At 39.0% G+C, this 14129-nt stretch overlaps 1 protein-coding gene across 3 annotated transcripts in view; it reads left to right on the top strand.

Moving 5' to 3' along the window:
* The window catches only part of LOC127650391 (NACHT, LRR and PYD domains-containing protein 12-like), a 195884-nt gene extending 181870 nt beyond the window's left edge, over positions 1-14014 (top strand). For 2 of the 3 annotated variants that reach the window (XM_052135805.1, XM_052135804.1), the window contains exons 10-12: positions 1138-1311; positions 10623-10796; positions 11153-14014. In XM_052135805.1, the coding sequence (XP_051991765.1) occupies positions 1138-1311; positions 10623-10796; positions 11153-11159 (355 nt within the window). In that variant the 3' untranslated portion in view covers positions 11160-14014. The remainder of the gene's footprint in view (positions 1-1137; positions 1312-10622; positions 10797-11152) is intronic. The other variant, XM_052135803.1, reaches the window with a different exon arrangement.
* The last annotated feature ends 115 nt before the right edge of the window (positions 14015-14129 follow it).

The following is a 14129-nucleotide window of genomic DNA, read 5'->3' as shown; positions in this document are numbered from 1 at the left end:
ATATCAATGATCCTGAACTCAAAACACACATTGAGTCACTCAAAATATTGAGGGTGTGCTGTGAAAATGTTTTGCTCTGCCAATTTCAGACCAGCCGAGAGATCCAACGATATCGACATGCCAATCTGCTTATATCACGTGAGTGGAAGCTTGAACTCGATCCTCTCGTGAACGTGCATACCACAGCTGGCCGGAAGCAAACATTTTTAGAAAAAAGTTTTAAATATGATCTATTTCTTACACACACAGCATTTCACTCCAGAAGATATTAATGAAGCCACTGGAGTCGAACAGAATTTTATGACGGCTTTATGTTCTTTTTGGAGCTTCAAAGATTTGGCACCTGTTTACTCTCATTTTATGGTCCTACAGAGCTGAAATATTCTTCTAAAAATCTTTATTTGTGTTCTGAAGAACAAAGAAGGTCATACACATCTGGGATGGCATGATGGTGAGTAAATGATGAGAGAATATTTAGTGACCATCCACTTTCTTTGCATCTTTTTGTCCATACAATGAATGTGAATTGTGACTGAGGCTGTTATTCTGCCTAACATCTCCTTTTTTGTTCCACTGAAGAAAGTCATATAGATTTAGAACAACACAATGGTGAGTAAACAGGGATGGACTTGGGTACAATGTGCTAATGGGGGATCTTACCCCCACCCCACCAAATCTCTGTTAAACTGATGTGTGTGTTGTGAACTGAGAGAGTGAAGAGTGTGTCATTGTTCTCTGCAGGTTGATTGATTGTGATGTCACAGATGAAGGTTGTGCTGCTCTGACTTCAGCACTAAGATCAAACCCCTCACACCTGAAAGAACTGATTCTGTCTGGGAATCCAAATAGTAAATCCAATAAACATCATCCAATAAACGATCATAAGATCAGAGAAGTCCAGAAGTTCAGTAGAGAAACAAACAAATCTAAATCAAGAACCAGAATCAGAGAACAGAGAAACCAGACAGAAAAGTCACAGTTGATTTATTGACAGTATTTAAAATAAACCACATTAGCTAAAATGAAGGAATTATGAAGAAAGTGAAGGGAAAAAAATAAACGGACACAAAAATGGTAATATTCTCCTGTTGAACTGATGTGTGTGTTGTGAACTGAGAGAGTCATTGTTCTCTGCAGGTTGAGTGATTGTGATGTCACAGATGAAGGTTGTGCTGCTCTGACTTCAGCTCTGAGATTAAACCCCTCACACCTGAGACAACTGTATCTGTCTAGGAATAAACTAAGAGATTCAGGAGTGAAGCTGCTCTCTGATGGACTGAAGAGTCCTGACTGTAAACTGGAGACACTGTGGTAAGATTTCACAAAACTCTCAAATCCTCCTTCATTCTCCTTCTGCAGTAAATAATCAATGATTTAACAATAATGAAAAATAAACATATTGAAAACAGAGTTCTCTCAGATAATGGAAGAGAATGTTGCTTTAACTTTCAGATTGAGCCCTAATTTTGGCCTAAAATATGAAAAATCTGTAATTTACTCCCCGTCATGTTTGGAGAATCCTCACTGTAAACTGAAGAACATCTGAGAGTCACATGATCTGATATTCTAACAAAGGGCTGAAATGATTAGTCTATGTCATCGTCAACGTCGGCAAAAACAAATAGTTGACCAAAATATTTGTTGTCGAATAGTCGTTTTATTTAATTTAACAGGAGATCGTATGAAACTCTAATGATGATGTGTGAGAGGAGCACTTCAGCTCGAGTGTATGATAGAGGAGAGGAAGAAAACATCTCACAGTCCGGACGAATTACAAACTTTCCAAACAGCTTTATGTGATGTACATCGCAAAATATGAGGGAATTATAAAAAAAATACAATAAAAGTAAATACAGAAGCAGTGTCATAATGAAATGAAGCAGAGGTGGAGCTTGTGTTCCGCTGAAGATAAACTTGCATGTCAGAGCATTTTTAAAAGCGTGATTTCCCACCCAAACATCTTAAACACAAACCATGCCCCCAGTCATGACGAAACCCTCAGGAACGTTTTCATTGATCATCTCAATCACAGTGCTGATTGGACACACAGTGTTAATCTCGTCACTGACGAAAATGTTTATTGATGAAGGTTTTTTGACTTTGTCAATGATAATGAAGCAAGACGAAAATAGCACATAATGACTACATTTAAAAAAAATATTTAAGCATTCTGTTGATGAAAATTGGGTGAGATAAAAATTCTACTGCAAAATATAAACAGAAGAAGAAACATCTTGAGAATCTGTATATAGAAGGAGATATTAGACATGGATTCATATAATACATTAATTCTCCGCTTGAGCTGGTGAGTTGAACACGCTGAACACCGGCATAATGAACCGCTTCAAAACGGGGTAAATACCTCATTCAAACGCATCTTATTTATACAAGATATGAATCACTTTATCCCTAACATACTCTTTATGTAATATAACAACTTACCAGGGATGTGCAAAGACATTTCGAGGGGCAGGGGCTCTAAATCTTTTAGAGGGGTTTGGGGGGTGCACATGCACCTCAATTTATTTTGTGCTATAGTGATTTTTTGTTGTTGTTACATTTAAAGCTTAACTAAATATACATATCAAAATATTATGCTTAATAGCCTAATTAGACATAAAACTAGATTAAATTATTCGGTATCCATAATTAATTTCCAAAATATGCTAAAGACGAAAACATTAATGTTGGGATATTTTGCACTATACAGAAGAACAATAAAAAAAAACACTTTGGGTTTAGGTTACATTCACCACCCTGCTGAAAAATCCAGCTTAAACCAGCCTAAGATGGTCAGGCTGGTTTTGGCTGGTCTCCCAGCCTGGTCATAGCTGGTTTATCAGGCTGGTTTTAGAGGGGTTTTGAACACTTTTTTTAGCTGGTCAGGCTGGTCTTAGCTGGTCAGTGTTGGTTTTAGCTGGTCTTAGTTGGTCAGGCTGGTCTTAGCTGGTCAGGCTGGTTTTAGCTGGTCAGTGTTGGTTTTAGCTGGTCTTAGTTGGTCAGGCTGGTCTTAGCTGGTCAGGCTGGTTTTAGCTGGTCAGTGTTGGTTATAGATGGTTTTAGCTGGTCAGGCTGGTCTTAGCTGGTCAGTGTTGGTTTTAGCTGGTCTTAGTTGGTCAGGCTGGTCTTAGCTGGTCAGGCTGGTTTTAGCTGGTCAGTGTTGGCTTAGCTGGTCTTAGTTGGTCAGGCTGGTCTTAGCTGGCCAGGCTGGTCTTAGCTGGTCTTAGTTGGTCAGGCTGGTTTTAGCTGGTCAGTGTTGGTTTTAGCTGGTCTTAGTTAGCTGGGAGACCAGCTTGACCAGCTAAGCCAGGCTGGGAGACCAGCTAAAACCAGCTAACCAGGCTGGGAGACCAGCTTGACCAGCTAAGCCAGGCTGGGAGACCAGCTAAAACCAGCTAAACCAGGCTGGGAGACCAGCTGACCACCAACTTGTCCAGGCTGGGAGACCAGCTAAAACCATCTAACCAGGCTGGGAGACCAGCTTGACCAGCTGAGCCAGGCTGGGAGACCAGCTAAAACCAGCTAAACCAGGCTGGGAGACCAGCTGACCACCAACTTGTCCAGGCTGGGAGACCAGCTTGACCAGCTAAGCCAGGCTGGAGACCAGCTAAAACCAGCTAAGCCAGGCTGGGAGACCAACTAAAACCAGCTACTTCCAGCTTAAACCAGCTAAGACCAGCCAACCATCTTAGGCTGGTTTTAGCTGGATTTTTCAGCAGGGCAGTTCAAAAACATATTTGTGGATAAGAAATGCAATGTGTTGAACAGAAAAATGCACACCTGTAAGATTTAAAATATTTTCCAAACATTCTTTTTATTAATGGTTTACATGGAGATTTGGTCTATAATTTTAAAATATATAAAACTGTTGTTACAAATTATTGAGGATTTTAATGCCTGACTTTATGAAAACAAACACAAAAAGATAGTAAGTAGACTGCTGGTTATGCCTTATAATTGATTATTATACTCTGTAATCGACAAATCATAGTTTCAGCATAATGTTGATGCATTTTACACCTACATACTTTTATAAAGCTTTAAAAAGTAATTTAATTTGGGTGTGCAAGCTTTCATATTGGGTGGCATTTGCACACCCTGGAACACTGCTCTGTTGAAGGGGCACCTCAGCAAAAGGGCAGGGGCTCAAGACCCTAGAGCCACCCCCTCTGCACGTGCCAGCAACTTACATCTGCACAGTGAAGTAAATGTACAGGTGATATTGAAATAAATTATGCGCTATTCAGAACATGTGTAATTTGGGTTGTGTAACTTGTGTTGTGAATACGCTGTTTCCGTAAGAAACACGCTACACGCAATGTAAAATCCTTTAACAGAATATGAATATGTCTCTTAATCATAAATAATTCAGAATAAAGTTGAATAACTTTTAAAAAGCATATAATACTTCAGTCTATTCATGATTATTTCAGGAGCTCAGGTTTTTCACAACAAGGACAGCATTTATATTTGATAAGTGTTTACATTAGAAAGTGTTTAGAATTTTTTCTAAATGTTTTAATATTTAATTAGTTTAGTCTGTTACAGATTGACACAGTTTTTGTCCATTTTGCATTTCATCATCAAATAAAATATGTAATTTTCTTTGACTAAATTTATATGTCATTTTCATCAGTGTGAAACTGACTAAAATAAATGAATATGACATGACAAAATATTGACTAATTTTAAAGGACATTTTCATCAAAAGGCTAAAACAAAAACTGAAAAATTAACACTGGCCACACAATGCTACGCTAAGTGTGCTTTTTTATTTGTATTTTTTTATTGAATACAAAAAAAACAGCATGTGAGAGTTTCATCCTCTGTATCGGGACGTGAGCAGCGCGGTCAGGTTGGACACTCACGTTGGACACTCTTCTGCGAGACACAGCTGCAACTCAAAAGTAAATAAAGTAATCTCTGTGTTCCCACACCAAACAGGCCAAAAGGTAATTTTTTGAGAGGTGTAATTGATTAATATAACAAATTTGGTATTCATTTAATTGTTTGTACATTTTACATTTACATTTATTCATTTGGAAGACGCTTTTATCCAAAGCGACATACAAAAGATGAAAACATAAGCGATTCATCTTAAGGAGACAGTGGTACAAAAAGTGCCATAATACAAAGTTTCACTAGCATCAGAATAGTATTGAAAACAGATTTAAGTACAAGATTTTTAATTTTTTTGTGACTGGTTAAGTGCTCTTGGGAAAGATGTGTTTTTAGCCGTTTTTTGAAGACAGAGAGTGAGTCAGCTTCACTGATGGAGTTGGGAAGGTCATTCCACCAACGTGGTTTGATGAAACTGAAAGTCCGGGAAAGTGTTTTGGTGCATCTTTGTGTTGGTACAACAAGGTGACATTCCTTAGCCGACCACAGGATTCTGCTGGGCATGTAGTTCTGTAGAAATTATTTTAGGTTTGCTGGAGCAGACCCAGTGACTGTTTTGTATGCCAGCAACAGAGCCTTGAATTTAATACCTGCATCAACCGGCAGCCAGTGGAGAGAGACAAAGTGGTGTAACATGTGCTCCCTCTGGTTCATTAAAGACCAGATGTGCTGCTGCATTCTGGATCATTTGCAGGGGTCTAATTGCACATACAGGAAGGCCAGCAATGAGAGCGTAATCCAGTCTAGTTATGACAAGTGACTGAACAAGCAGTTGTGTGGCACGTTCAGAGAGGAAAGGTCTTATCTTCCTGATATTGTAGAGTGTAAATCTACACTCACCTAAAGGATTATTAGGAACACCATACTAATACTGTGTTTGACCCCCTTTCGCCTTCAGAACTGCCTTAATTCTACGTGGCATTGATTCAACAAGGTGCTGAAAGCATTCTTTAGAAATGTTGGCCCATATTGATAGGACAGCATCTTGCAGTTGATGGAGATTTGTGGGATGCACATCCAGGGCACGAGCTCCGTTCCACCACATCCCAAAGATGCTCTATTGGGTTGAGATCTGGTGACTGTGGGGGCCATTTTAGTACAGTGAACTCATTGTCATGTTCAAGAAACCAATTTGAAATGATTCGAGCTTTGTGACATGGTGCATTATCCTGCTGGAAGTAGCCATCAGAGGATGGGTACATGGTGGCCATAAAGGGATGGACATGGTCAGAAACAATGCTCAGGTAGGCCGTGGCATTTAAACGATGCCCAATTGGCACTAAGGGGCCTAAAGTGTGCCAAGAAAACATCCCCCACACCATTACACCACCACCACCAGCCTGCACAGTGGTAACAAGGCATGATGGATCCATGTTCTCATTCTGTTTATGCCAAATTCTGACTCTACCATCTGAATGTCTCAACAGAAATCGAGACTCATCAGACCAGGCAACATTTTTCCAGTCTTCAACTGTCCAATTTTGGTGAGCTCTTGCAAATTGTAGCCTCTTTTTCCTATTTGTAGTGGAGATGAGTGGTACCGGTGGGGTCTTCTGCTGTTGTAGCCCATCCGCCTCAAGGTTGTGCTTGTTGTGGCTTCACAAATGCTTTGCTGCATACCTCGGTTGTAACGAGTGGTTATTTCAGGCAAAGTTGCTCTTCTATCAGCTTGAATCAGTCGGCCCATTCTCCTCTGACCTCTAGCATCAACAAGGCATTTTCAGCCCACAGGACTGCCACATACTGGATGTTTTTCCTTTTCACACCATTCTTTGTAAACCCTAGAAATGGTTGTGCGTGAAAATCCCAGTAACTGAGCAGATTGTGAAATACTCAGACCGGCCCGTCTGGCACCAACAACCATGCCACGCTCAAAATTGCTTAAATCACCTTTCTTTCCCATTCTGACATTCAGTTTGGAGTTCAGGAGATTGTCTTGACCAGGACCACACCCCTAAATGCATTGAAGCAACTGCCATGTGATTGGTTGATTAGATAATTGCATTAATGAGAAATTGAACAGGTGTTCCTAATAATCCTTTAGGTGAGTGTACATGATCATGTTGTCTTTGAGATATGGTCCGTGAAATTTTGCTTGTTATCGATGGTTGGTTACCCCTAGATTTCTGACTGTTTTGGAAGGTGATACTGTAGTTGCACCCAGCTGCACGTTGATGTAGTGTTCAACGGCAGGGTTGGCTGGAAAGACAAGGAGTTCAGTCTTGGCTGGGTTGAGTTGCAGGTGGTGTTCCTTCATCCAGGCTGAGATGTCTGCCAGAAAGGCAGAGATTCGAGCAGTCACTGTGGTGTTGTTGGGCTGGAAAGACAAGTAGGGTTGCGTGTCATCAGCGTAGCAGTGGTAAGCGAAACCATGTGACTGAATGATGGGTCCCAGTGATGTTGTATATATAGAGAAGAGAAGTGGCCATGCACTGAGCTCTGAGGTACCCCAGTAAGTAACTGATGTGGCTTGGATACCTCACCTCTCCAGAATACCTTGAAAGAGCAATCTGAGAGATAGGAATTAAACCAGTCAAGCACAGTTCCAGTGATGCCCAGTTTAGAGAGGGTGGAGAGAAGGATCTGATGGTTTACTGTTTCAAAGGCTGCAGAAAGGTCCAGCATAATCAGAACGGATGATTTGGATTCAGTTCTCGCCTGTCTCAGCAACTCAGTGACAGACAGCAGGGCAGTCTCAGTGGAGTGTCCACTTTTAAAGCCTGACTGATTGTCATCCAGCAGCTTTTTCTGTGAGAGATAGGCATAGATTTAATTGAAAACTGCCCTTTCAAGTGATTTCACCATGAATAGGATGAGAGAGACTGGTCTGTAGTGTTCTATCTGTGTGGGGTTAAGTGTGGGTTTTTTCAGCAGCAGGGTTACTCAAGCCTGATTAAATGTAGTGGGAAAAGTGCCTGTAAGTAGAGACGTGTTAATTATGTTTGTGGGTCCAGGTACGATGGACGGAGAGATGGCCTGCAAAGGTGAGAAGGAATGTGGTCAAGGGAACAAGTGGTGGGGTGGTTGCAGAGGAGGAGTTTAGAGACCTCAGTGTCAGTCAAAGGAGAGAACATAGAGAAAGAAAAGTTGCATACAGGAGCCATCTACTGGATCTCTAGATTTACGCCATCTCCTCTCAGCTGCTCTGAGATCAGTCAGATGTTCACGAAGAACGTCAGACAGCCAGGGGCTGGGTGTTGTAGTATGTTCTGGTCTAGAGGAGAGGATGTTGTCTAGACAGGTTGTTAAAGTAGAGCTAAGTGTGTCTGTAATAGATGCTGTGTGTGTAGATGCACTGGTGTGTTAACTAGTTATCTTCAACCTCGTCAGAAGGTTTATATCAGGGAGCAAAGAAGAACAGTTCCACGACAGCCTCTGTTCCAAAGCATTGATTTATTTTAATCAATTCCAAAGGTAATTTGTTTCTCTTTATCTGTTAGTATGTGATTGAATGTGGTCTCTGAAATGATATATAGAATAACAATGAACAATATATTCAATAAACTAAACAAATCTTATACTGCTTGAATGTACATTCCAATGAATAAGTCTAAATAATGAATATATAAAATGTAAGTAATGCAGAGTCAAATGTACCCAAATGGCCACTAGGCGGAGCACTTGAACAATGGAATGTAGATTAACTTATACAAGGTATCATAATAAACATTAATTCTTAATTACTCATTATATATTGTCTACAACAATGCTTAAACCGTTACATACAATGATGATACCAGTGCAAATATCACAGAATGTAATAGCTTGTTAGTACTGCAATGGCATATTTTGAGCAGTGAAATTCCGAGCATATTTTACATATCTGTTCGGCTATAAATTAATTTGAAAACTTAGATCGTAGAACACATAACTAATTATATCACAAGGAATATGCATGTATATAACTTAGAAGAATATTAAAGTGAACTTACATAGTCAAAACCGCACATACATCCAAACAAAGAGTGTCTCATTGCAGCAATAGAATACTCTAGATAAGACGGAACTTGTCCGGGCATGTCCGTAGCCCCGCCCACCTATGATGTCATGAACTCAACTGGGGGTTTTATACAGCGTCTGTGGCAGTGTTCACATCAAGCGTGGAAAATACATTTATTGTGGGAAGATAGGTAGAGACAGCAGTGAGAAGGTGAGAGGGAACGGAGGTTACCCCGAAAGGAAACCAAAGGTGGAGTCTGTTTTAATGTTGAATTGAACAAAGTAGTGATCAGAGACACGTAAAGGTGTAAAAATTGGGTCCAGCTGGTTGCCCGATCTATGAGTTGTTGTGGTGTGTTGTCTTTCCAAGTCAAATGAGGCCAGAAGATTTCAATAGTTCAATGGCCTGGGGTTTGTCTTGGTGTATGTTGAAATCACCAAGAACCACAAGTGGCCTTCCATGAGTAGTAGGACAACATTTACACCACAATGATACAAAATGTACAGATAGCACCCAGCACCCACAGTATTGGGTCCTTAATCTTCTGCATTTAGTCAGATCATTTTTTTTTTCCTGCGTCGAGAGTTTGCATCCAATCCGTAATAACATTCAACTAATGGCATTTTTTAAACACCTAGAAAAAAAAAATCCAACATAATGTGGTAATCAACATAATGCCACAAATGCTGTTGATTGCGCTTAATATTAGCAGAATATTCCATTAAAGGGATTGTTCACCAAAACATGAAAGGTCTCTCATTTACTCACGCTCATGCCATCCCAGATGTGTATGACTGACTTTCTTCTGCTAAACACAAATGAAGATTTTTAGAAGAATATTTCAGCTCTGTAGGTCCATACAATGGAAGTGAATGGTGATCAGATCTTTAAAATACAGAAGCGCTGTGTTGTATACATTTTTATTTATATCTGTATCCTCAACCTACTGAAAACCATTAAATTACATCCGCGGCTATTATCGCAAGAGGAAAGAATAACTTTTCATATATTCACTATCAATGATCCTGAGCTGCTCGCTGACTCAAAACACCCATTGAGTCACTCAAAATATTGAGGGTGTGCAGTGAAAAAATGTTACCCAGCCAATTTCAGACCAGCTGACAGATCCGATGATATCGACATGCCAATCTGCTTATGTCACATGAGTGGAAGCTTGAAATTGATTCTCTTGTGAACGTGCATACCACAGCTGGCCGGAAGCGAAACTTTTTAGAAAAAAGTTTTTAATATGATCTATTTCTTACACACACATAGCGTTTCACTCCAGAAGATATTAATGAATCCACTGGAGTCTAACAGACTTTTATGATGGCTATATGTGCTCTTTGGAGCTTCAAAGATTTGGACTTACTCTCACTAAGTCCAAATCTTACCCACTTACTCTCAGAGCTGAAATATTCTTCTAAAAATCTTCTTTTATGTTCTGAAGAACAAAGAAGGTCATATATATCTGGGATGGCATGATGTTGAGTTAATGATGAGAGAATTTTCAGTTAACATTCACTTTCTTTACATCTTTTTTTCCATACAATGAATGTGAATTGTGACTGAGGCTGTTATTCTGCCTACCATCTCCTTTTTTGTTTCACTGAAGAAAGTCATATAGGTTTGGAACAACACAATGGTGAGTAAACAGGGATGGACTGGCCATTGGGTACAATGTGCTATAGGGGGATCTTACCCCCACCCCACCAAATCTCTGTTACACTGTTGTATCTGTTGTGAACTGAAAGAGTGAAGAGTGTGTCATTGTTCTCTACAGGTTGAGAGATTGTGGTATCACAGATGAAGGTTGCGCTGCTCTGACTTCAGCTCTGAGATCAAACCCCTCACACCTGAAAGAACTGAATCTGTCTGATAATAAACTAATAGATTCAGGAGTGAAGCTGCTCTCTGATCTAAAATATGATCCACATTATAAACTGGAGACACTGCAGTGAGTAGTGATGATTCATATAATCACATTTTAATTGATCTCCTTAATTTTTTTACAGATTAATTGTTGCCTATGTACAATAAATGTATTTAACTGTATTTACTATCCGTTTGAGTCATTGATCTGTGAATATATAAATAATATTTTCAACTCTTTCAGTGTCTCTGTGTGTGTGATAAACAGATTTGAGTTGTTTTCTATTGATTACTATTAAGTAGAGTTGAAATGGAGTTGTTTTATTTTTAAATTAGTATCTCTCACAGATAGTGCTAATAGTTTGTTTTGAAGTTTAAATAAAATAGATAATGCAGTAATGTCCCATACAGCACATTTGACTTTGCCTTTGTGTGTTTTAGGATTTAGATGGACATCTCTTTGAGAACTGATTGTGAACAGTAATGATTGTGAAGAAAACAGAGATGTCACAGTCAACAGAGACAAACTGACCTGACACACGGATGTGTGTAACTTATATAATTATTCAGAACACCTACTGAAGTGACAGTGAAACAGTGAAGCCTTTTGTTTCTTCCTCAAGTGACATTTATGGGTCAATGACAAAAAAAATATTTTAAAACTCCACATATCAAATTTGTATAAATGTAATCTTTATATTCATGTTTGTTTTGAATACTTTTTTGACCTTTTAATATATTTTTTAATAACAATAAAATATGAAATCTACTTCTACCAACATTTAAAACTTTTAAAGAGTTTCTTGTTTACAATCTCCAAACAATTACACCACTGAAACATTTTTTATTTTAAAATATAAAAATTACTTTGATTTCTGAAATGTAAAATGTCCATCATAAAAGAGGCGTGTTCAAGTATTTTGTGTGTGAAACACATTTTAATGTATCTTTGAGAAACTTGATAGATCCGGAAAAAAAAAAACAACTTCCAAATTGGCGTTTCTTGATTTGTCAACAAACGTTGTTCGTTGATGTTCCTGCAGGTCATTTCTCAATGTCTGTAATATTTTTTTGTGATTAACTTTTGTTTATTGATTCATCTATTAAACAAAGAAGATAAAAAATATATACAAACAGAATCAATATTTAACCCCACTACCCCAACAACACCCCAGTGGTCACATGATTATAGACAAAACAACAATTCTTGGATCTTAACACACCCAAAAGGCATGGGTTGTGTCTCCATCTTCTGATTGACATCGCCAGTAGGTGGGTGTGTCTTTAAGACCAAGCCTATACAATCTAGAGGGGGTCCAATACAATCTATGTAAAATCTTGAATTGCACAAGATGCACCCTTGCATGTCTAGATGCAGACTTGTTTTTTAGAATCCCAGCCCACATTCCCTCCTCCATTATCTCTTGACAGAAGTTGAAGCTCCATCCCCCAGACTCTGAATTAGCAGGGAGTAATACACTTATGCCTCATGACCTTTCCCAAAATCAATAATCACCTCTCCCAGAGTATCTGCCGATTTTTAGGGGGTGTAAACTACTCCCAAAAACAGTACAGAGCATGTGGCACAGCTGTAAAGACTTATAGAACTGAGATCTGGGAATCCCAAAATGTTGAACCAAATTTTCAAAGGATCTCAACTCTCCACTCTCATACAGGTCACAAAGTGTAGTAACCCCCCTTACGATCCACTCTGACCCCTATCCAGAGAAACATAATCTGAAATTAATCAATTTGTTCGAACCGCCGCCACCAGGTGTCTATAAAATAACTTAATCCATTCATTTAAAGTAATCTCGAACCCGGATATTTCCAAAATCTTAAAAAGTTAATCCCATTCTACCATATCAAATGCCTATTCAGTGTCAAGTGAGATGGCAGCAACTAGAGTCGGATCATTCGCCACAGACCACATGATATTGATGAGACGCCTAATGTAATCAGAAGAGCTGTGTCCCCGAATAAACCCCACCTGATCTCTGATAAGAGATGTCATAACTTTTCTTAATCAATTAGCCAGAATTTTTGACAATATTTTAACGTCTAGCTGGATCAGGGAAATTGGACAGTAACTCTTACACTCACTTGGATCTTTGTCCGTTTTATGTATCAGACTGATCCGGACTTGTGTCATGGTTGTGTCTAGCAAAAGTGGAGCCAGTTCTGTAGCATAAGATCTAAAAATTCAGTTGACCATGCTATCCTTCTTAAACATTTAAGGGATGAGGTTGGCATCAAGGGCGCTGTCTTAGATTGGTTTACATCATACCTCTCAGATAGGACTGTGAGTGTTACGATTGGAAATTCGTCCTCTTTTTCTGCATTGTTCACTTGTGGGGTACCCCAGGGGTCCCTCTTTGGACCCATTCTACTTTCTCTGTATATGCTCCCTTTGGGTTCTATCATGAAGAAATATAATATTTCATATCATTGCTACACCGATGATACTCAGCTATATATTCCTCTTAGTTCTGATTACTCTTGCTCTGTGCTTCTAAAATGCTTTGAGGACATTAAATTCTGGACTGCAAAAACTTTCTCCAATTAAATGAGAGCAAACTGAGGTTGTTGAGTTTGGTCTCCCTGGTGCTGTCTCTGATATCACTAGGAATCTAGATACATTGTTTCCAAATGTTCATCCTTTTGCAAAAAACCTAGGTGTGATTTTTGACTCCGAACTAATTTTTGGAAAACAGGTATTTGCTGTGGTAAGGAGTAGCTTTTTTAAATTAAGGCAAATAGCCAAATTAAAACATCTGTTCTCATTTAAGGATCTGGAGACCGTTATCCACGCCTTCATCTCATCTATACTTGACTATTCAAATGCACTGCATATGGGGCTAAATCACTCATCGCCTGCAGTTGGTCCAAAACGCAGCTGCTAGTGCTAAGAGGGAACACATTTCACCGGTTTTAGCATCTCTCCACTGGTTACCGGTGCATTATAGGATCCATTTTAAGATCTTGTTATTTGTTTATAAAGATTTAAATGGTGTGGCCCCTTCTTATCTGTCAGAACTTCTGAGCTATCAACAATCCCGTAGAAGCCTCAGATCTTCTGACAAATTTCTCCTGCAAATACCTCGCTCTCCCAAAAGTTTAAAAGGAAATTGTGCTTTTTCTGTTGCTGGCATTAGACTATGGAACAGTATACCTCTGGACGTTAGGCCTGCCCCGTCCATTCCTGTTTTTAAATCACACCTATAGAAGTATATGTATTCCTTGGCTTTTACATGAATGTTTATTGTAGACTATATGGGTAATTTCTTGTTTTGTGTTATTTTTCAAAGTAGTCTTTTATTACTCTGTGTCCCGTTATTGTTTCATTTGCATATATACTTTGGTATACACAAGTGTTCTTAAATGTGCTATATAAATAAATTGACCTTGACCTAAAAAT

Source organism: Xyrauchen texanus, chromosome 10, assembly GCF_025860055.1.
Source record: "Xyrauchen texanus isolate HMW12.3.18 chromosome 10, RBS_HiC_50CHRs, whole genome shotgun sequence".
In the NCBI taxonomy this organism is placed as follows: Eukaryota; Metazoa; Chordata; class Actinopteri; order Cypriniformes; family Catostomidae; genus Xyrauchen; species Xyrauchen texanus.
The sequence above is the reverse complement of the archived record's forward strand: the minus strand, read 5'-3'. Positions and strand labels throughout refer to the sequence as shown.